The 23,634-nt window shown below is 36.8% G+C and overlaps 2 protein-coding genes across 2 annotated transcripts in view; one reads left to right on the plus strand and one right to left on the minus strand.

Moving 5' to 3' along the window:
• LOC128648604 (betaine--homocysteine S-methyltransferase 1) overlaps window positions 1-15,162 on the minus strand; it is a 29,224-nt gene extending 14,062 nt beyond the window's left edge. Inside the window, exons 1-3 of the mRNA XM_053701371.1 lie at window positions 15,010-15,162; window positions 9,644-9,776; window positions 1,240-1,358 (exon numbers count right to left, since the gene is read on the minus strand). Coding sequence (XP_053557346.1) covers window positions 1,240-1,358; window positions 9,644-9,776; window positions 15,010-15,048 — 291 coding nt within the window. The 5' untranslated portion in view covers window positions 15,049-15,162. The remainder of the gene's footprint in view (window positions 1-1,239; window positions 1,359-9,643; window positions 9,777-15,009) is intronic.
• Window positions 15,163-15,773: 611 nt separating this feature from the next.
• Window positions 15,774-23,634, plus strand: part of DMGDH (dimethylglycine dehydrogenase) — a 271,725-nt gene continuing 263,864 nt past the window's right edge. Inside the window, exons 1-2 of the mRNA XM_053701370.1 lie at window positions 15,774-15,995; window positions 22,174-22,348. Coding sequence (XP_053557345.1) covers window positions 15,883-15,995; window positions 22,174-22,348 — 288 coding nt within the window. The 5' untranslated portion in view covers window positions 15,774-15,882. The remainder of the gene's footprint in view (window positions 15,996-22,173; window positions 22,349-23,634) is intronic.

A 23,634-nucleotide genomic window follows, 5' to 3' on the forward strand; every position in this document is an offset into this window, starting at 1 on the left:
ATTTTCTAGACTTCTCCTCGTTGTTGAGATCATGAGCAACTAAGTACTTTGAGTTGATAATCAGTAACTAAGCAACCTTATATTCATGGATCCGATATGTGAGTCTATTTACTAGTTTCATAAGTACTATTAGTATGTCAGTTATATTGGTTAGTTATCTTATATACATATTTCAAAGTTGATGGCTTGTTTTGCTTGCTATGTAATGTTGAGTCCTGAATATTTAGTAATATTAGCTGGTCTAATTAGCCTCACAAAGGTACGACATATATTCTAGCTGAGAAATTATACATATTGCCTCCTAGCAGACATCTGTAACTGTCAAGCATTGTCTCTATATAGAAGGGTACTTCTAATCCAGGATATTTTCAGTGAGACCTCAATGTTTATACCCTTAATTTCTATACTCAGCAGCTCCGAGGCCCAAGAGTTACTACTAAATTGACAGCTTAGCTGGCTCCGTCCCCCCCTTTAACTTACTTAAAGTGGCTCTGGCCCACTGTTCTACCCCCCCCCCCCCCCCTTAAACCATACCACTACCTGTGTATAATGTTAAGTATCTCTGCTGTATACTTGAACCTATAGGCTCTTTCTATCAAGAGATGTCTAACTTTCCTAATCCTCAACTCTCCTAGATACTATCTGCCTCAACACCAGGATTCCTGAATGTGTATATTTTATAGTTTACTTTACTATATTTGATGGTGGTTGGTTCATGGATAAAAATAGAGGTCATTCCTACCCTTGCACAGGTTAGCTTTTTATAATTTTCATCACCTTCTTGTCATTATCTACCATAAGCACTTGAATTACATAATCTTTGCCTTCTGTACTAAGCTTTAATGATGGTTTGTATTTTGTATCTGACCTGTGACATGGGTTCATTGTTTGTTATCGTTTTACTTCAACCTCAAAAAAAAATAAAAAAATAAAAAAATAGTATGATTCAGAGAGCGCGAAAATTTTTTTTCAAAAATTCCAATTTACTTTTATTATCTAATTTGTTCATTTTCTTTGTACCCTTTGTTGAATAGGATACCCAAGTAGTCTTAGGAGCAACAATGCACTGGGAGCTAGCTGCATATATGCCTCTTGTCATTAGCTCACCTGATGTATTCACCCAACTCCCAATAGTGCATTGCTGATCTTTCAAAGGAAACCCAAGAACAAAAACAAACACACACACACTGGGTTTCATGTATAGACATTGTATCTCAAACAAAATCCCATAATACTCACAGAGATCTTCTCAGCTACATAGTTCCCTCTGTTCTCTAGCTTATCATCACTAGCGTAGAAAGTAAAGGTTTGCATAACATTTGCACCAGCTCGGAGGAATTCTCTGTGCAGCTGCCGTACTATAAAAAAAAGGTAAAGAATCCAACAGTTAACACCATTTATGTAGTCAATGGTTATAGAAATACAAAAATTAAAATATAGGTTTACAGCTTTATAGGAGGATTGTACTAACCTATTTATATTGTTTCATCTAGAAAGCAATATTTCAAATATATAAACATCTTAAGTCTACTCCAGAATTTGTATTTAATAATAATAATAATAATAATAATAATAATAAAAATAATAAAAATAAAAAAAAAAAGGGGGGGGGGGGGGAATGATAAGCCCTTTATTACCCAGTCTCCAGTTTTGCATAAGCTACACATATTAATAAACTTTTTTACCTCGTATCTAAGCCCCTGCAGACTGCCCCCTTATTTCAGTTATTTTGACAGACTTGCATTTTAGCCAGTGCTGACATTTTAAACAATGGGTGTTAGCACAATGTTCTCTATATGGCACACAAACAAACCATGTCTAGCTGTGTGTGGGGGAACTAAGGAAGAGACAACCTTCAAGTGCTTAGAAATTAGCATATGAGCCTCTCTGTTTAGCTTTCAACAAAGAATACCAAAGGACAAAGCAAACAATTACAAAAAAGTAAAATTGGAAAGTTATTCAAAATAGAATGCCCTATCTCAAAGCACCAGGTGTAATCTGTACATTAACAGATTAAGAATTTGTCAGGGTTCTCATATGCCATTATTTATAGCCCCAACCCCCCCCCCACCAATCACAACACTACTACATCACCCATTTTAATCCAATAATATTTTCAGCAGATATTTGTATATTAGGAGCTCTGTGATATCTACACACACACCTTGAATTTTGTATTATAAATATGAATTTTAATTTCACATATGCAGTTTTATTACATTTCCTACTGTGTGCACAATTTCAATGTTTTTTTTTTTTTCATAAAATGCCATTTTTGGAGAACAATTTTGTTCCAATCATTAATTTTTTTTCTCTCGAATCAGAGAGAGCATGCAATTTTAAGCAACTTTTTAATTTACTCCTATTATCAATTTTTCTTCATTCTCTTGCCATCTTTATTTAAAAAGGCATATAAGCTAAGGAGCCAGACAATTTTTGGTTCAGGCCCTGGACAACATTTAGCCACCAATCAGCAAGCACAACCCAGGTTGTGAACCAACAATGGGCTGGCTTATAGACTTACATTCTTGCTTTTCAAATAAAGATAGCAAGAGAATGAAGAAAAATTGAAAATGAGTAAATTAGAAAGTTGCATGCTCTATCTAAATCCTGAAAGATAAAATTTGGGTTCAGTGTCCCTTTAAACTTTACCGTATTTGAATTATTCTTTTTAATACAATTTTTAAATTAAAATTTGAATTAGGAATGGGCTTCATAGACTCTAGACAGCAAGCAGCTCACATGGGGCCAAAGTATGGGGCCTGAGCTTCTGATTGGCATAAAAACTGTCTTGCTCAGGAGCTATAATGCACTTGTTTAAGTCTATGACTTTATTCATTATATTATTGCACTTATTTGCCTTTAAAGGGAAATAAAGACAAGAGAATTTGTGGGTTTCATCTTATCAAATTTGCTTTGTTTCAATGGAATTCTGAGTTGAAGAGATACCTAGGTAGGCATCTGAAGTACTACATGTCAGGATATAGTGCCGTCATCTAATGCTCTTGCTAATGGATAACATTCTTGTAAAACTGCTGCAATATAGTGCTCCAGAAATGGGCCGACTCCTAAGCAAACACCCATGCTTTTTAACAAGAGAACACAAAAAAAAAAAAAAAAAAAAAAAAAAAAAAAACAAAACCCACACCTGATAATACAAGTAAATTAGAAAGTTGATTACAATTGCATGCACTATCTGAATCATGAAATAATTTGAATTTCATATTCCTTTATTTACCCAAAAATGTTCTCTCATGATTCAGGTAGAGAATATAATTTTAAACAACATTTCAATTTACTTCTATTATCTAATTTGCTTCATTCTTTAGATATCCTTTGCTGAAGAAGCAATGCACATGGGTGAGCCAATCATATGAGGCATCTATGTGCAGCCACCAATCAGCAACTACTAAGCCTATCTAGATATGCTTTTCAGCAAAGGATATCAAGAGAATGAAGCAACATAAATAGAAGTAAATTACAAAATTGCATTCTCTTTCTAAATCATGAAAGAAAAAGAAAAAATAATTGGGGTTTAATGTCCCTTTAAGTCCAGACAACAAGGCTAGCTACAATCAAAGTTAGTAGAAAATGTGTTTGCTTTTTGCAGTTATCTAATAACTCCAATTATGTATAGATATGTAGCAGGGTTAGCATTGATAAGACAGCAGGGTGCATTTCAAGTTCTGAAATGTATCAAAACTATCCATTTCAAGAGCTAAATTTACACAAAAAGGGTATACACTCAATTAAAATACATTTGCAAAGTTGTGTCAAAGGTTTACACCTTCCCCCCTCCTTTTTTTATGCTGCATAAAAGTCATATTTATTAATAGCCTTCCTAATTCTTGTGCGTTATGCCTTGTGGAGTGCAAGAAGATTTATATTTTCCATACAGAGAACAATAAACTCCCTCATAGTTTCAGTTTACATTGAAATAATTGTTCTTAACATTTAAATATCTTATTCTGTAATGAGGAACAGAAATTAAAGTAGAATGTCTCTTTAAGCGTGTTGCTAGTGTAAGCATGTAAATACGCAGTGGGCTTAATGTCATAGTTTGTAATATCATCCCAGCAACACAGGGTCAAAGGAGCCTCAGATTTCAATATCTCACTTTATCTGTTGCTTTCCATAGGATGAGACGCATACTGACCTGACATTACATTCTGATGCGCTTATAGTGGACATCAGCTGGCGGACTGAAATAATTTTAGAATATCAAGTTTACTAAAAGAATTCTAATCTATGCTATAAAAAGAAATAAATGCACAGTATGATGTCTTTGATAGTTAACAGTTCTCAGATATTTTACATTAAAATAGTATTGATATATTTTTTTTGGAGAAAAATGTTATATATTTTGACAAAAAAAAAACAAAACAAAACCACTGAAGGTGCTTGTCTACTGACCTAACCTAAATCAGAACTAAAGATCTCACAAATATTGTTCTTATTAGGGATGTTTAACCCCTTAATGACCACAATGTACCCTGTATGTCACTGGTCGTTAAGGGTTTTTTCAGGACATAATAGCACAAGTCTAGCAAGAACACGCTATCAATGCCCTCCCTCCAGCAGGCTTTGTGGAATAGAGCAGTCTCAACGCTGGTGGCAAGACTGCGCTATAAAACAATCAAGTCCCAAAAAAAGGCCAGTGACATACAGGGTACGTCGCTGGTCCTTAAGGGGTTAAATACATTGTTATTTTTTTTAATTTAAAAAAGAATCACTTTTTTTTTTTTTTAACCCCTTCCTGCCATTAGGACGTTCTGCTGTACTGAAGCAGCTACGGCTTCCTAATTGGAATCGTGGACTGGAGGGTATGCCTAGCATCACAGGAACCCCCATACCCCATCATTGAAATGACGCAATTGCTTTGTTTACATCGGAACTTTGTGCCAATGTAACAAATAAGTCCTGTCAGTTTTATGTTCTTGTGAGGAATAACATTTTTATTTTCATGCTGGTGGAGGTTTGTCCCTATTGACCAATAAAGCTCAGTGTTCACCACAGAATACAGCTGGGTGGGGGCAGTTTAACATTTTTTTTTTGCTATCCAAAGCACAAATTTTATAATTTAAAAACACATTTAATTATGTGTAATAAACTTTGTTAAAAAATATATAATTATTATAGCTTAATTTTGGCTTCAAGGGAGACTGAACCCAAATTTTTTTCTCTCATGATTCAGATAGAGCATGCAATTTTAAGCAACTTTCTAATTTACTCCTATTATTTTTTCTTCATTCTCTTTATTTTAAAAAGAGGAATATAAATCTTAGCAGCCAGCCCATTTTAGGTTCAGCACCATGGATAGCGCTTGCTTATTGGAGGCTTACATTTATCCACCAATAAGCAAGCATAACTCAGGTTCTCAACCAAAAAATGGGCCGGAGCCTATGCATCACATTCCTGCTTTTTAAATAAAGATAGCAAGAGAACGAAGAAAAATTGATAAATAGGAGTAAATTCGAAAGTAGCATGCTCTGATTCAAAGAAAAAAAAAAAAAGTGGGTTTAATGTCCCTTTAAATTTTAGCCTGGTGGTCAGTAAAATCAGCTGGGTGGGGCACTTTTAAAAAGGTGCTGCTGTGAAGGTTGTTCTAATCACTGACAGATAGTGAGCAATCTATTCCTATGGATTTGTTGTGTACAAACATTTATTTCCTGTTTCAATACCCATTTAGGGCCAGATTATGAGTGGAACGCTAACAGTTACACGCAAGCGATAAGGGGTTTATTGCGGGTGTTTGCGAAGTCGGGTTTTTTGCTCATATTACAAGTTGAAAGTAAACACAATTTATACTAAAATGATTACCGCATTCTCAGAGCTCTGGATAACTGTTTTGCGAAACAAGTGTCACAAAAATACATTACAAAGGGGGGGGGGACTTCCGGGCAGCGGCCATGACTGGTCGCACTTCTGCAAGCTGCTCCAGCTTTTCAAAATAATCTGCATGATATAATTCTATATAAGAAGCATCTAGGATAGAGATAGGCATACCTAGCATATACTAAAGAAAACCTATCCATTTATACCAATTTCACCGGAATCACTGCTGGATTCAGAACCCGGGGCTACTTTGAATTTGTGGCTTCTAACATCAGCCACGTGAGATACCCCCGGCAGGGCGCTCTTGGGCTCCTGTCGTTAGCACAGTGAGTGCATCTATAATATTTTATTCAATGTGTTGACTTCAAGCTCTTCTATAGAAGACCAATACGGACATGCAAGCCCATTTATCAAGCTCCTTATGGAGCTTGCTTGAAGGGCCGTGTTTCTGGCGAGTCTTCAGACTCGCCAGAAACACAAGTTATGAAGCAGCGGTCTAAAGACCGCTGCTCCATAACCCTGTCCGCCTGCTCTGAGCAGGCGGACAGGAATCGCTGGAAATCAACCCGATCTGGTTGATCGGCACCTCCCTGCGATTGGCTGCGAGTCAGCAGGGGGCGGCGTTGCACCAGCAGCTCTTGTGAGCTGCTGGTGCAATGTTAAATGTGGAGAGCCTATTGCTCTCAGCCTTTAGCGAGGTCTTGCGGACCTGATTCGCAGCGTCGGATCAGGTCCGCAAGCCCTTTGATAAATTGGGGCCATGGAGTGTACCACTAACATTTTAGAAGAAGAACTGCACAATCTGCTATCAGATCACCATGCTGCCCTAGAAAAAAACGCTGAACTTTGCATTTCACCCTGAAGTTCTACAAACATCACCGCAAATAACTAGAGTCATTCCTGTCTTAACGGTGCATCTAAACGACAGCGCTTTGGGGCCCCAGCGCTATATAACTACCCTGGTACACTATGATGAGAAACAGGCACCTGTCATCACGAATCCTGCGACAGGAGACATAGCAATCGCGACTGGGAAGACCGAATGGGATACTGTCAACAGAACAGCTCGGGTACGGATCAGCAGGGAATGCCACAGCAGAGAACCAATCAGCCTTTTTACCTACTGGGGAAAATAAAAGTAAGAGAGCCCCAACTGAAAAAGCACCCAATGATCAAGAGGAGACACGAACACAAAAAGTATACTCCTTAGAGACTTTGCAGTTTACAAGGATCCCTCGATGCACAGACCTGCTGCCGCTGTTCAAGTGGGAGGCTAGCCAGGAGCGGGGACGCTGCCCTTATGCCATCGCATCTTTATGGCTTATACTCTTAACGACCCTGCAGCTGACTAGGCAAAATTACTCTCTCAAGGGCACTCGCACCGGAGTTAGATTTGTGACTTGCGGGGAACAAACAGAACTATGCTCAATACTTTACTTCCATACACAGTTCTATTTGTGCTCCTGCTTATCTCGACAGACTTTTTCATCAATTCTTAACTGGTTGCAATTTGCTGCCTCTAACCGCAGTTGTACTTGCCCCTTGCAAAGTTACCCAACAATAGCCTGTTAGGGGTTTGGTTAGCTTTATTTTTTCCTGATAATCAGCAAATGGCAGTAGTATATTGAAGTTTATTAGGACAGGTACAGTGCTGTATGTTGTTTTCCATAGGCTAAGCAACTCTCAAGGTAGGTGTTTTTTTTGTTTTTTTTTCAAGGCTCATCCTACTGCTATTATTAACTTGCTGCGCAGTACTGCACTGTCTGCGGCCGGGGCGGTGCACTATGTGCGTAGTTTCAGGGGTAACCTTTAAATCTTGCAGGGGACTTGGAGCAATGCTTAGTTTAAGAAGAGTATGTAAGCACTTTTAATCTAATCAATGATACTGTTTTTGCAGACCTATATCCCTAATTGAGGTAATTACTTATAATTGAGGTAATTATAATAACTTGGTGGCTTCTATCATAGTATGCCCCTCTATTACGCTGATTAATCTAGCCTCTACAATATAACTATAATGTACCTACTGATTAGTAAGTGGGAGACCACAACTATAGATCACTTACAGTACTCAGCGGCAAGCCTCCACACACACACACTATCTCCGTCCCTCTACTCCAGATGAGAACTGCTATCAGATTTTATTTAGAGTCTGTGATCTACTGGATCTTGAAGACAGACCCTTAATCTTTAATTTTCTAACTGATATCTAAACTAGCTATCAAATACAGCTCTTTAATATTCCTGAGATCCTATTGTATAGTATATTATATGCTAATGCTAGTTTGGTTAATTGTTATAAAGACAAAACTGATGCTTCCTTGCAGGCTCTAAGTTGGAAACTACATTTGCCACTTATGCCTTAAATATGTACTTTCCATGATGGTCGGCACAGAAATATTTATTTTTATCTTATTATGGAGGTATAATAACTACATTATTTTACCTCCCTTGTTCCAATATAAATCTACCTTGTCTGTTTGAATATTCTACTATAAAACTGAGGTTTACCAGGTGAGATCCAGGAGTGGTCTCCTATATTCCAAGAAGCCTTCTGCCATTTATGTCTTATTTTAGGTCCAAAAGTGGCCCCTTGTGTTCACTGAAAGGCTCAGTGTGTGTGAATATATATATATATATATATATATATATATATATATATATATATTTTTTTTTTTTTTTTTTAAGTAGACAACCCAAGGTATTGATCTAAGCCCATTTTGGTATATTTCATGCCACGATTTCACCGCCAAATAAAAAACAATTTTTTCCCCCCCACAAACTGGGTTTCTCACTGAACTATACATACTGCTTGTGCAATCATGGCACAAATATGTTTGTAAAAGCTTCACTGGGATCCCCTTTGTTCAGAAATAGCATACATAATTGCCATTGCTTTTTGGAAATTAGAAGGCCGCTAACTGCAGCTGCGCCCACACTTCTATTATTCCGGGTAGTGAAGGGGTTAATTGGGTAGCTTAAAAGTTTAATTTTCCCACCCCCTGATCCCTCCAAAACAGCATAGATTTCCCCCCCTCCTCTATATTTTCTTCAGTGTAGGATCCCCCCACAACAGCTCTCTAAACCTCCCCTGCCTTAACCATTGCCACCATCTTAGGTACTGACAGCTGTCTTTTTTTTTCTTTATTCTTTTGCTGTAGCATAGTGTGTCCCCCACCTCCAATCCTTAGTTAGGCCCCCCCCCATCCCCTTTTCTGCAGTGTAGCTGCCTCATCCCTCCCTGTTTATTTTTTACTGTAGTTAGGGTCCTCCCACTCCCATCCGCTGCTAAGCCGCCCACCACCACCTCCCGCCGGCACAAGCAGAATATCATTACACTGTATGTGTCACCGTCTGCAACGATCAGGCATCTGCCCTCATATGGAGCACCGATTGCAGTATGATAGGAAAAGTACTGTGTAATATATATATATATATATATATATATATATATATATATATATATATATATATATATATATATATATATATATATATATATATATATATATATATTATTTTTTTTTGTTATATAGAGAGATACACACACGTCTTATTGTGTTAAGGGGTTGGAAATTGATTTAATTAGATCTTAAAAAAAAAAAATTTAATTGCATGCTCTGATACATGATCGTTTAGACTTTGTCTTTAATACAAGGCCAGTTTAAATGAGCATTTAAAAATAGGATATATGCAAGGATACACTATTTCTGCACATTAATGTCAACTAATTTTTCAGAAATTACATTCATAGTTTGAGCTATTTTAACTTTGTTATTAGCAACATACATATACAATAATTGTGTACCTGCTTCTGGGTGTTCCACTGCAGCCTCTGGGGTCCATGGTCCAGCTTTAACATAACCCCTCTTCTCTAGGGCAAATACAAAGCCTCCATCTCCAATTACAATTTCTCCAGCATCAAGGCGTTCAAGAATGCCCTAGCATGGTAATAACACATTCAAATTAACTCATATAAAACATGTATGTTAAATGTATATTAAAAGGGCCCTCAAATAATTCTTAACAATTCTAACATGCATATGGAAACATACTACTCAAGCAAGTAGATAATAAGAGTTAATTTTATCACAAGTAGTTGCAGAAACTATCTTTTAAAAGGCTCAACTGTCTCACTCTCCCACTGTGAGGTTGATTTCTGCTGATGCCTTTTATTTACATTGCTTTTCAATAGAGAATAGTTTCAACATACAATACTAGACATTAAATTATTTTTTAATTAATTTAAAACATTCCAGCAGGTATAATGGATCATTGGGAACAATTTAAAAAGGAGAGTACAGTGTCGTCCCTTCAAAGATATGTGTGATATATATATATATTTATATATATATACACACACACACACTTTTTATGAGAAATGTGCTATTTAGCAATTATTTTTAACTGATAAAGATGCAAGCTCCTGGCAGCTGTGTTAATGGTTGAAGCATTCACCGATGGACTAGGTCATGACTCATGAGATTGAGTTTCATTGTGCATGAACTCTTGATGCTAAAGGCATAGCTGGCTAAATGAAAGATACAAATTCAACGCCAATAACCCCACTGCACTTCTCCGATATGACGAATCACTTGTTTACTAAACAGGGATACCTGGGGGTGAAACTTTAAAGCTTGTATCTTCTTGAAGAGGGGAACCCCCCCACCTCATGTTTTGCAGATCACATTGCCATTTCTATCTTTTTGTCCCTTTAGAGAAATCAGACCTTAACATTCTTTGTTTTGCAATATTGACTTTTATGTCCCCTTTTTAAAATCGCATCTCGTTTAGAAAACCATAGTCCTTTTGAATTTGGGAGGCAGGTCTACATAAGGGAGTTTACTGATATACATGTAGCAACAGTAAACTCAGTGCTTAGAATTAGCTTGGGCCAACAGAAAGATTTTGTATCCAAAAAAAATATAAAATAAGATTTCAGTCAGCTTCCATCTGTTATTGCCATAGATATTGCAGGCAATAAGGACAATATGCTTAAATATATGATTACTGGAGTCTAAACTAATAATCTAAGCAAGTAATAGTGAACTTTCTAACATATGGAAGCTGCAAATAAGCCTTTTAGAAGCTTTATTTAAAAAAAAAAAAAAAAAAAAAAAAAAAAAAAAAAAAATTTATGGCTAAAGACAAATACATTTCCTAAAAAAAAAAAAAATCACAAGAAGACTGGACACTGCACACTAACAGCTGGATAGCGGTTTACATATGAGTGCTGCTCTCCAACTGGACACAGTGAGGAGGCAGGAATATTATGACTTGCATCAGAAGAGTGCATGATATTACTGCAAGTATTATCTAGATGTGGTTAGTGAACCACTGAATTGTGGATGTACTGTACAGCTCATAAGTGAATACATATTATATAAAGCTGTACTTTTAAATTTGGACGATTTGATAGATTTATACTATAATATTTGATCTTTTGGGATGAGGATATTGACTGCACTGCAGGACATTTCTATTGAAGGCCCTTGTGATGTATACTCTGCCTTGGGATTTTTCTTTTTGGATGTCTTCTATAATTATTTTCTTATGCTTTCAATAAATATATATTATGTACAGGTTCTTTTGAGTCCAGGGATCATATTTCTTTATTATTGCTTAGGGTGTTATGGGGGCTGCGTGAAGCTACCCCCCCTACAATCGGCACTGGTTTGTTTTGATTTAATTTTGGTGCTGTCACACTATTATTGTTTTTAAATTCTTATAGTATTTTCTTTAAATTACTGCACTGGTTTATAAAAAAAATAAAAAAAAAAATTGTCACTTGTTATTCTTTAACTGAAAAAGAAGCTAAAAACACATTTGGGCACCACTAGCATGTACCTAATGACAATCTCCAAGTTTACTTAGGAGCGGATTGGTAGGAATGCTCCGTGAACAGTGTGTACCTATGATTCACTGTTCATCTAAGTTCAGTTAACAGCATTTTTTTTTAGACTTCTTTGCAAAAAGCAAAAAAAAAAAAAAAAAAAAAATTATATGGAGACTTGACCAGCAGAGCATTCAAGTAAACAGGTTACGTATGTTGTGAGTGTTAATTAAAATTTCCTATCCAAATCATGAAAGTTTACTTTCCATTTATATGCAAAACAGCTGCAAATGCTATTTTATTCAAAATTATTCTGCTGTAATATAAAATGTAGTAGACTCAGATGCCACAATATACAAACACAATTTATACACAAGTTCAATATACCCTCACTTAACTTTACTATCTTTAACAGGGTGGACTAGCAACTTTTTCTCTCAGGGCTAGTAGCCTTTAACCCCTGACTAGTAAACCATAGCCATGTTTCCCTGACAGGATAGAGAATGAATGAAAAAAATATATATCTATCTCCCCAGACAAAGGGCTTAAACACCTGAGATCTCATATCTTTGAACCTTTATGTGCAATATTTTTTGTTAGATGGTGTTGTGCGTGTAATGTATTTTTGAAGTTTTTTGCGAAACAGTCAACCAGCTCTGAGGTTGCAATAATCATTCTAGTGTATATCACGATTGAGCTCACGCATTCACATTTCCTTTAACTTGTAATACGAGCGCAATTTAACTTGCATGAAAACAAAAGTGAAATCCCGAAATCACTTGCGCGTAAATGATAGCACTCCACTCATAACCTGGCCCTTTGCATTTCCCTCTCTATGTTATGAGCATTTGGCTATGCAGTGTATATAGGCCCCGCTTCAGAAATATTTTCGGGGATGGCAACAGCGAGTGCATTTGAAAGTGGTGGCACCTCAGTTTTTGTATTGCTGCAATACATCTTTTTTGAGCTGTGAAACCTGTCAGAATCCCCTAGATCATTATCTGTTATGATTTTAGAGATTAGACATCAATTTTGATGGCAGGTTATACAAAAAGGCCAATTGAGTCTGCTCCCCCCCCCCCCCCATCTCTTCTTTCTTCACGAGTTCTATAAAAATCAGCATTTGATACCTACAGAGTAAACATTATGTCCTTAATCATAATGTCATACAATACAAACAAACTTCAAAGTGTATGGTTCAGCACTGATGCTGGCTAAGGTCCATTGGCACTCTGTGCTGAGGCATTTTAATAAATATGTAACCCTTAAAGGGATATGAAACCCAATTATTTTTTATGATTCAGAAAGAGCATTGGTTTTCAAACCTGTCATTGTACCAACATGTTGAGGATATCTAAACTTGATCACAGGTGAAATAATCAGCTGATTAGTGAACACTGTTATTTTACCTGCTCTCATCCAAGGTAATCCAGAAAACCTGGCCTGTTGGGAAGGCTTGAAAACCAGTTAGATACAACATGCAATTTTAAAGGGACAGTCTAGTCCAAAACAAACTTTCATTATTCAGAAAGAGCATATAACTTTAAACATTTTTCTAATTTACTTCTATCACCAATTTTGCTTTGCTCTCTTGGTATTCTTAGTTGATAACTAAATCTAGGAGGTTCATATGCCAATTCCTAAGCCCTTGAAGGCTGCCTCTTAGCTCAGGGCATTTTGACAGTTTTTGACCACTACTCGGTGTTAGTTCATCTGTTTCATATAGATAACACTGTGCTCACGCACGTGGAGTTCCTATGAGCCAGCCCCGATTGGCTGACAAAAGAATTGAAATAAGGGGGCAGTTTACAGAGGATTAGATACAAGATAATCAGCAGTAAAAAGTATTAATATAACAGTGTTGGTTATGCAAAACTAGGGAATGGCTAATAAAGGGATTATCCATCTTTAAAAACAATAAATATTCTGGTGTAGACTGTCCCTTTAAACAACATTCTTATTTACTGCTATTAATTTTTCGTTGCTCTCTTTTGTTGAAAAGCAGGGAGAAGTATGCTTAGGAGCCGGAGTATTTCTGGAGCACTATATTGCTGCAGTTTTGCAAGAGCACTAGAGGGGGCAGCACTAAAGCATTTTCTGATATGTAGTGCTCCAGATGCCTACCCAGGTATCTCTTTAACACAGAACATTACAGGAACTAAGCATATTTGATAAATAGATGTATATTGGAATCTTTTTTTTTTTTTTTTTAAGTGGTAAACTCTGAATCACAAAAGAAAAAATGTTTGATATATATATATATATACACACACATACACTCTGCAGTGGTTGTGTGTGATCAGTGGGGTCTAATTTGGCATAACTGAGTTTGCATTGACTATGCCTGTGATTTGAGAGGTTCAAATGGCATATAACTGATACAATGAGCCCCAAAGTCTCACAAGGGAATATAAAATGCATAGAGAACCTACTGGGCTTATGTTGTTTCACTTGGGCATCGCCCTGGAATAAAGTGGGTATAAGTTTATGCGTTTCATCAAAGGTCTCATTTGGACATTTAGCAAACTAAGTCATAAAGAGGCTTTACATATGATTCTTAAAGGGACATAACCCCCCCCCCCCCCCACAAAAAGATAAATTATTTCTTGATTTAGATAGAGCATACAATTTTAATCAACTTTCCAATTTACTTCTATTATCTAATTTGCTCCATTCTCTTGGTATTCTTTGTTGAAAAGCATATCTAGATAGGCTCAGGAGCTTGGAGCTAGCTGCTGATTGGTGGCTGAATTTGTATGCCCACTTTCATTGGATTATAAAATGTGTTCAGCTAGCTCCCTGGAATGCATTGCTGCTTCTTCTTCTATAACAGATGCCAAGAGAATGAAGCAAAAAAGTCAAATGGATTTTTTTTTTTTTTGGGGGGGGGGAAGGGGGTATATTAATCATATGCATACACCTTAATGAGTGCTTTATTATTACTATTAGTTGTAACTTTGTATTGTATATGGGTAACAAAGTATTTATTGAACCGGGGCAATGTAATCAATTGTTATGCACCATTCTTTTCATTAGTCTTATGAAATATTAAAAGTTCAGAAAGACTGTCTTTCTATATTTCTAAACTATCCATTGTCTAAAATGGTTCCTACATTCAGACCCAGTGTCATATTTTGCATGACTTTGTACCTAATGCTAAAACCCATAGTTATTTTTGTCTACGTTATTTTAAAGATGAAAATGATCTAACAGGTTTATTCAATAATTATCCATATTGGTTAATAATTATTTAGTACATTCACTGTAAAAAAATAATTTTATATTTTTTAGAACACATTGTATAATATATTCCGTACAAAAACTATACATAGATTACTTACTCGCTTTGCTTTATCACCTCTTCCTCCAATAGGTGCCATTGCAACTGACTACTAGGAACTGAGCGTACCAAGAGTATATACAGCTGAAGAAGAGGGTGTGGCAAGCTCGAACTGTTTTCTCATTCCTGATTGGTGGATTTAACTCACACCCTGCACTCTGTAGTTCGACCCTTTGTGAAATTAGCAGAGAAGCCAAAATTGACAGTGCAAAGACTGAAATAACAAGTTATTTGTCTAGATACAATTATTTGTTTTATTGTGCTGCATTATGTTGCATCCAAGTTCGAATGGGAGAAACTGCAGGGAATTATAACTTGAACTTCTGTTACTCTACTCTAATTAATTGCACGTTTACTTTACCTTTAACCTATTGATTGCTTTATGTTTTTTTTTTGTCAGAAAAATCTGATTTTGTAAAAATAAGCACATTGAGATAAAATGATTTGACACTAGCAGAGGGATAACATTTATAAAATGTATGTGGCATTTCCCAAACAGCAAATCTAATTAATCACAATTTATGTAGATAGGTTTACTGTAGAATTCAGTAAAATAACTTGCTTCTATTTGTGGCACTTCCAGCAGTCTCACCCAGAAATGAAAGAGTTGATCAGTAATCAGGGAGTCAAACTATAATAAAATGTTTAACTAATGTAAAAAAAACATCTTAGCTGCGGGCTGGTAATCATCAGTAGAGATGCTCAGTCCTGATTTGTGAAGCGAGAGGGCGGATCCTGTCTGTTTTTAACTCTCCCTTATTTGTTTTGCTTTTTATTTTTGGCATTGGTGTGAGGGCTGTGCTGGGTCAGATACTGGGGTGCCCCTACTGTACTAGCAACAGCTCAGCTCCCCCACCTGACGGAGTAGCACGGCATGATGAGGGTCAGCCTGAGGGTCCTTCTGCCCGGCTTGAGAGACTGCTTGCTGCCTGCCCGGCACACAGCTCCTTGCATCCAGCACCCCTGCAGATCTGTCAGCACACAGGGGTGAGTTACAGCTGGGATAGAAACACCTTTATCATTTAGTTTTTTTTAATTAAATTATCCTTATTTCGTTTAGAAAACAGTGTACAAAGTAATACGAATAACAAGTCATGGTAGTTCAATTATAGTTGTTTTTTAGGTTATATTGTATATCTGTTTACAGTTATTAAACATAGGAGGAACAGGTGGCATTAGGACTGCTGTGTGTTCTAAAGTGAATAATTACCTGCAAGCTAATTGCACAGCAATGCCTTTCAGCCTTTTTTTTTTTTTTTGTCTTGTAAGGGATAAAATCCTTTATCCCCCCAAATTCTACAATATTACACAGTTACAATTGTCAGACAGAATATAACCACATATTATACATTTCAGTATTTCCATATATCTGTTATTTTAAAGGCCACACAAAGTTATTTTACATGTTAAATTTTAAAGGAAAATTGAAATATTTGTCAGTTTGCTTTTTCAAATATTTCCCACTTGCTGTGTCCACTACTGAGTATTAATAAAGTTGTGCATATTTTTGCAAACTTCACTATAACTGTAAACAGTGTTTGATTAAATATTTTTACTTTTAATTACTTAAAGGGGCATGCTACCCAAACGTTGAAGCAATATACCTGTAAAAAGCTATAAAATATCACATGAGCTACTCTATGCAAAAAAATGAAGAAATTTTATCTCAAACTTTCCTCAGAAGCCACATCTCATCATAAAGATACTTTAAAGGGACAGTCAAGTCAAAACTAAACTTTCATGGTTCAGACAGGGCATGCAATTTTAAACAACTTTCCAGTTTACTTTTATAATCAAATTTGCATTGTTCTCTTGCTATTCTTTGTTGAAAGCTAAACCTAGATCTGCACAAAATGATTTCTAAGTAGGGTGACCATATTGCCGCTTTAAAAAGGGACACGCATGAAAAATACATATGTCTGGGTTCTTATACAGCACATTTCTTAAAACAGCCCTGACATATGTATTTTTCATATGTGTCCCTTTTTAAAGCCGCAATATGGTCACCCTATTTCTAAGCCGTTGATGGCCGCCAATTATCTCAGTGCACTTTGACAGTTTTTCACATTTAGATAGTGCTAGTTCATGTGTGTCATAAAGATAACATTGTGCTCACTCCCGTGGTTATTTATGAGTCAGCACTGATTGGCTAAAATGCAATGTTATTTCCCTATGAAATCTCACTGAATTTCAGTAAAGTTTCATGAGATTACAGTAAAGGCTGTGACACACTGCAAGCGATGCGGCGCGAGGCAAAGCAGCTGCTTTGCTCCGCGTCGCATCGCTTCTGAAGTTCAAATATTTCATCTCTGAGCGCTTAGCTACGCGACCTGACGCAGCAGAGTGCTCAGAGATGAAAAGGCAAGACACACTGAGCGCGCACAGCTGCATCTACACGCTGCGCGTCGCTCTGCTTGCAGTGTGTCACAGCCTTAAAGCAAAGTGTGACATCAGAACTGACGAAGCTGAGTGGCTTTTTTTTTTTCATACTATTGTGAGCTGAAGAAATTTTGAGGTAAAATATCTTAATTTTTTTCATAGAGATGTTCAGGTGATGTTTTCTTGTCAATTTTTTACAGTTATGTTACATAACTTTCAAGTGATTTGGCATATGGGTATGATGTACCTTTAACTTAAAGGGATAAGAAACCCAATTTTTTCTTTCATGCTTCAGATACACTATCAGAAAAAGGGTACGGTTTGTGAACACTTAGGGTATAACTGCGGTGGTTGTATCCTCAATGGGTCATAATTACACCTTAAGGAGCTAATATGTCCCATTAATTGGTAAATAAGGGATAAATATGTTTCTGACTGTCAAGGGTTAATGCCTGTACCATTAAATCCCCCCAAAAAGGTACAATCACTTGTTTAACCAAAAGGTTGGGGGGGATGGGTGGTTCAAGGCTGCCAAACCCTGCAAGTCCATATAATTTGTGCACCTGAGTGTTATTATTTCCAAAGTTCACCCATTTGCAGTCGCACGATAAATAACCAGCAATTACAAGCTAAATCTAGCTATTTCAAATACAAAAATAAACATACACAATTTCTCGTACATTTTATACTCTACAGCTGGTATAACAAGCCATTGAAAGCACATTAAGGTACAAACTATTTTACAGTACACTGCCTCCTTGCCTGCAAAAGAAGGCTGCATTACTACAGTAATCAGTGGGGGTTAATTAGTTTAGTGGTTGAGCTGATAAGGTTTTTCTGTGCTCTAACAACTCCTACTGACCCTTCTTCCATGCTGCGTTAGTGACAGTCATGCAGGTGTATGAAAGATACCTGAGTATTTAGTGATGTATGTAATGGCTTGACTGCACTAACATCTTTCTTTGCATTTCCCAGTCCATATATAGATGATTTGGGAATAAATTTTGTATCACAGATACCACAAAATGTATTTGTATCCATTAAACCTAACCCTGCCAGATACATAGACAGACAAACAGACAGGCAGAGTTCACCCATCTGAACACCTGATCTCTGTCTAATAAAAACTCTCACAACTATATTTGCTCACAGTTACACACACCACATGCATATACATGGGCGTCCGCAATCAGGGGGCAAGGGGAAAAAATTAAATGTGCCCTGACAAGACACCTATATGTATGTGTACAGTATCTAACAAAAGTGAGTACACCCCTAACATTTTTGTAAATATTTTATTATATCTTTAAATGGGACAACACTGAAGAAATGACATTTTGCTACAATGTAAAGTAGTGAGTGTTCACCCTGTATAACAGTTTGAATTTGCTGTCCCCTCAAAATAACTCAACACACAGCCATTAATGTCTAAACCGTTGGCAACAAAAGTGAGTACACCCCTAAGTGGAAATGTCCAAATTGGGCACAATTAGTAATTTTCCCTCCCAGGTGTCATGTGACTTGTTAGTGTTACCAGGTATCAGGTGTGAATGGGGAGCAGGTGTGTTAAATTTGGTGTTATCGCTCTCACACTGGTCACTGGAAGTTCAACATGGCACCTCAACTCTCTGAGGATCTGAAAAAAAGAATTGTTGCTCTACATAAAGATAGACTAGGCTATAAGAAGATTGACAAGACCCTGAAACTGAGCTGCAGCACGGTGGGCAAGACCATACAGCAATTTCACAGGACAGGTTCCACTCAGAACAGGCCTCGCCATGGTCGACCAAAGAAGTGGAGTGCACATGCTCAGCGTCATATCCAGAGGATGTCTTTAGGAAATAGACGTATAAATGCTGCCAGCATTGCTGCAGAGGTTGAAGGGGTGGGGGGGTCAGCCTGTCGGTGCCCAGACCATACGCCGCACACTGCATCAAATTGGTCTGCATGGCTGTCGTCTCAGAAGGGAGCCTCTTCTAAAGATGATGCACAAGAAAGCCTGCAAACAGTTTGCTGAAGACACGCAGACTAAGGACATGGATTGCTGGAACCATATCCTTTGGTCCGATGAGAATAAATAAACTTATTTGGTTCAGATTGTTTCAAGCGTGTGTGGCGGCAAGCAGGTGAGGAGTACAAAGACAAGTGTGTCTTGCCTACAGTCAAGTATGGTGGTGAGAGTGTCATGATATGGGCCTGCATGAGAGCTACAGTTTATTGAGGAAATCATGAATGCCAACATGTACTGTGACATACTGAAGCAGAGCATGATCCCCTTTCTTCGGAGACTGGGCCACAGGGTAGTATTTCAACATAACAACCCCAAACACACCTCCAAGATGACCACTGCCTTGCTAAAGAAACTGAGGGTAAAGGTGATGAACTGGCTAAGCATGTCTCCAGACCTAAACACTATTGAGCATCTGTGGGGCATCCTCAAATGGATTTTAATGTATCAAGTCAATAATGCATCTGCCCTACTTTCAAAGTACATCACAGGTTATATTAACACAAAATGTAAATTTTAAATACAAAGTCCCAAGGGTGATTGGGGATCCCCAGGACTGTTAAAGTGAAGAAATAAGAAATTCTTTGAAAAAGCCAATTCCTATATTTAATGGACAATTTCTGTATTTCCCATGACCAAACAATCATTTATGGCTTTAAAATTGTTATACATTTCTTATTTTACTTTTTACCAGTTCAGGTCTCAGTTTCCTTGATCCCATAAAGGCATGTGGATATTATATGGACTATGTGATGAAGATTCCCTTTTGAATCAATAAACAGCAAACTGTGTCGGTTACAGGGAGAGATTTATTCAACGAATGATGGTAACATTTTACCCTTTCACATGCGAATCCCGGCACTTTAATATTGGTTACTAGGAGATTACCCTTCCCTTTCACCATGCGAATCACCGACCACCGCTGTCGTTATTAGGAGTAGATGCAGCCTTATTACATCACCGAGTGCTTTCACTTCAGATTCCTTCACAATTCTCATACAGTCGTATGTCTTGACTCCATATCACTTGGGACAAGTTGATCCACTCTTTGTGCCAGTAGGAACAGACAAGTCATGGTCGTATATGCATATCCACGACTGGAGCAAACGCCAAGGAATTGGCTGTTTCAAGGAATTTCTTCTTTCTTCACTTTAACAGTCCTGGGGATCCCCAGTTACTCTTGGGACTTTGTATTTAAAAAGGACATTTTGTGTTAAAGGGACAGTCTAGTATAAATTAAACTTTCATTATTCAGATAGGACTTTTAATTTTAATCAACTTTTTCCAATTTACTTTTATCATCAAATTTGCTTTTTTCTCTTGGTATTCTTAGTTTAAACTAAACATAGGTAGGCTCATATGCTAATTTCTAAGCCTTTGAGGGCTGCCTCTTATCACATGCTTTTTAAATCTCTTTTCAATACAAAGAGACAGAAAGTACACGTGGGCCATCAGACACAGAAAGTTATTTAAGATTTAGCACAATACAATGCTAAATTTAAGACAATGGATAATAAACAGTCACAGTCATGTGATCAGGGGGCTAGAAGAAGGTTCCTAGATACAAGGTAATCACAAAGGTAAAAAGTATATTAATGTAACTGGTTATGCAAAACTTGGGAATGGGTAATAAAGGTATTATCTATCTTTTAAAACAATAACAATTCTATGGTAGACTGTCCCTTTAATATAACCTATCTGTGATGTGCTCTTTGAAACTAGGGCAAATGTATTATTGACTTGATAAATTAAATGTTATTTGTTATTATGCAGACTTGCATTATTAACATTTATTTCCAGCAGTTTAGTTTTGTCTTACTGGGTTGCTTTAACCCTGAGGAATGTGATTCTTAAATTGCTACAGTTTGTCCTAGTGCTGGAAAAGATTGGCGTTTTTCTGTGATTTCTGTCTTTTCTGTCTTTTCTGTCTTTTCTGTTACTATCTCTTTAAATATTCCTTACTTTTTTTAGTGAATTTAATATTTGACAATCTCCGCTGTGAGAGGCAGGAACAAGAGGACATGTAGATTACTATATCTTTAGTGCTGTTAGATGGATATATCCACAAGAAGGCTTAGCACTCTTGGTAATCTAAAATGGACCGGGGTGCACAACAAAGCAACAATATTCCACAAAAACAGAAGGCACTCTCCAGATTTTAATCCCAATATTCCTTTTAATCAAGTGACATTTCGGGGTTTAACCCACGTCTTAAGATCATAAAGAAAAAAATAAATAAATAAGCATTTCTCTGTTTCTGCTATTGGCAAAACTTTTAACAAACTATTCTAGTATGTGCGTAGGAAAAATCTGCACAGAAAGTGTTAACACAGAGCAGATTGCCATTAATGAGAGACCTTATTCTTTGCTGTTAAAAATGAGGTGGGAGTGGAATTATATATGTTTAACATGGATGTGATGATGCAGAGTTTAAGATCCCTGGCACAATGCACCCCTTTCCCCTCCCACAACCTCTTGTGCAGAGGGTCTGACCATAAAAATAAATATATAAACCTGTGTAAATGGACAAATCTCTTTTTTTTTCTCTCTTTCTCTCTCTCTCTCTCTGGAGCCACATTAAGGGACATTAATTTGTCCTTTTTTCTGCAACTTGTACTCCAGGTGGAGAAGAAAATTCATATGTGTACATATATATCATTTATTTATTTTTTTTCTTCAGCATAGGCACATACGTTTAGAAAATGTATAACACTTTTTTTATGTATTTATTACCCCTTTACTGACATGTTTCTGACATAATTATTTTTGCTTTACTAGAAAAGAAAAGCAGTCAAGCGTTTTGGAAAAAAGATGGAAAGACACTGCCGATACAGTGATAATTGGAGGAGGATGTGTAGGAGTGAGTTTAGCCTATCACCTTGCTAAGGCTGGTGTGAAAGATGTTGTTCTTCTTGAGAAATCCGAACTCACAGCTGGATCCACATGGCATGCAGTAAGTTAAAAAAAATAAAATAATTTTTTCGATTTTAATTTGTTCTGTAAGATTGTGAATGTGTTTTTGTGATGTTTGTATCCTTCACAGTGGAGCACATTCAATGTGCCAAGAGGTAAACAGTTAAAAGGTAGATGCAGATCCATTGATTTATGATAGAGAGAAGTATTGAGGGGCAGGTACAAATCAATTTTTGAGTTGTGATAGTGCAGTGAGTTTTCTGTAAGATATTTCACAAACTGGTTTTATTCAATCTAAACCAATGAGCTATGATCAGGCTTGTGAATTTAATATATGATTAGTTACTTAACACCTCCTGTAGTAAATTCAGCAAGATGCAGCTGGTGCCATAAAGTCCAAATATACATCTGCACCAAGATATTTGTCTAAGGGAGTCCCTGATATTCTTCCCCCTATACCCATGCTTTATAGATTTAGGGTGAGGCCCTAGAAGATAAATATATGAAGACATTACAGATTATTTTTCCATTGCTCTCTTATATTTGGTAGCAAAATCTTAAAGGAATACTAAACCCAATTTTTTTTCTTTCGTGATTGAGATAGAGCAGGCAATTTTAAGCAACTTTTTAATTTACTCCTTTTATCCATTGTTCTTTGTTCTCTTTGTATCTTTATTTGAAAAGCAGGACTGAAAGCTTAGAAGCCGGCCCATTTTAAGTTCAGCACCTGGGTAGCGCTTGCTGATCGGTGGCAAAAGGTAGCTACCAATCAGCAGGCGTTATCCAGCGTACTGAACCAAAAACATAATTTATGTAAGAACTTACCTGATAAATTCATTTCTTTCATATTGGCAAGAGTCCATGAGCTAGTGACGTATGGGATATACAATCCTACCAGGAGGGGCAAAGTTTCCCAAACCTCAAAATGCCTATAAATACATCCTTCACCACACCCACAATTCAGTTTAACGAATAGCCAAGTAGTGGGGTGATAAAGAGAGGAGTAAAAAGCATCAACAGAGGAATCTGGAAATAATTGTGCTTTTATACAAAAATCATAACCACCATAAAAAGGGTGGGCCTCATAGACTCTTGCCAATATGAAAGAAATGAATTTATCAGGTAAGTTCTTACATAAATTATGTTTTCTTTCATGTAATTGGCAAGAGTCCATGAGCTAGTGACGTATGGGATATCAAATACCCAAGATGTGGAACTCCACTCAAGAGTCACTAGAGAGGGAGGGATAAAAATAAACAACAGCCATATGCTGAAAAATTAATCCACAACCCAGAATATAAATTATTTTCATAAAGAAAAGAAAAA

Source organism: Bombina bombina, chromosome 2 (assembly GCF_027579735.1).
Source record: "Bombina bombina isolate aBomBom1 chromosome 2, aBomBom1.pri, whole genome shotgun sequence".
In the NCBI taxonomy this organism is placed as follows: Eukaryota; Metazoa; Chordata; class Amphibia; order Anura; family Bombinatoridae; genus Bombina; species Bombina bombina.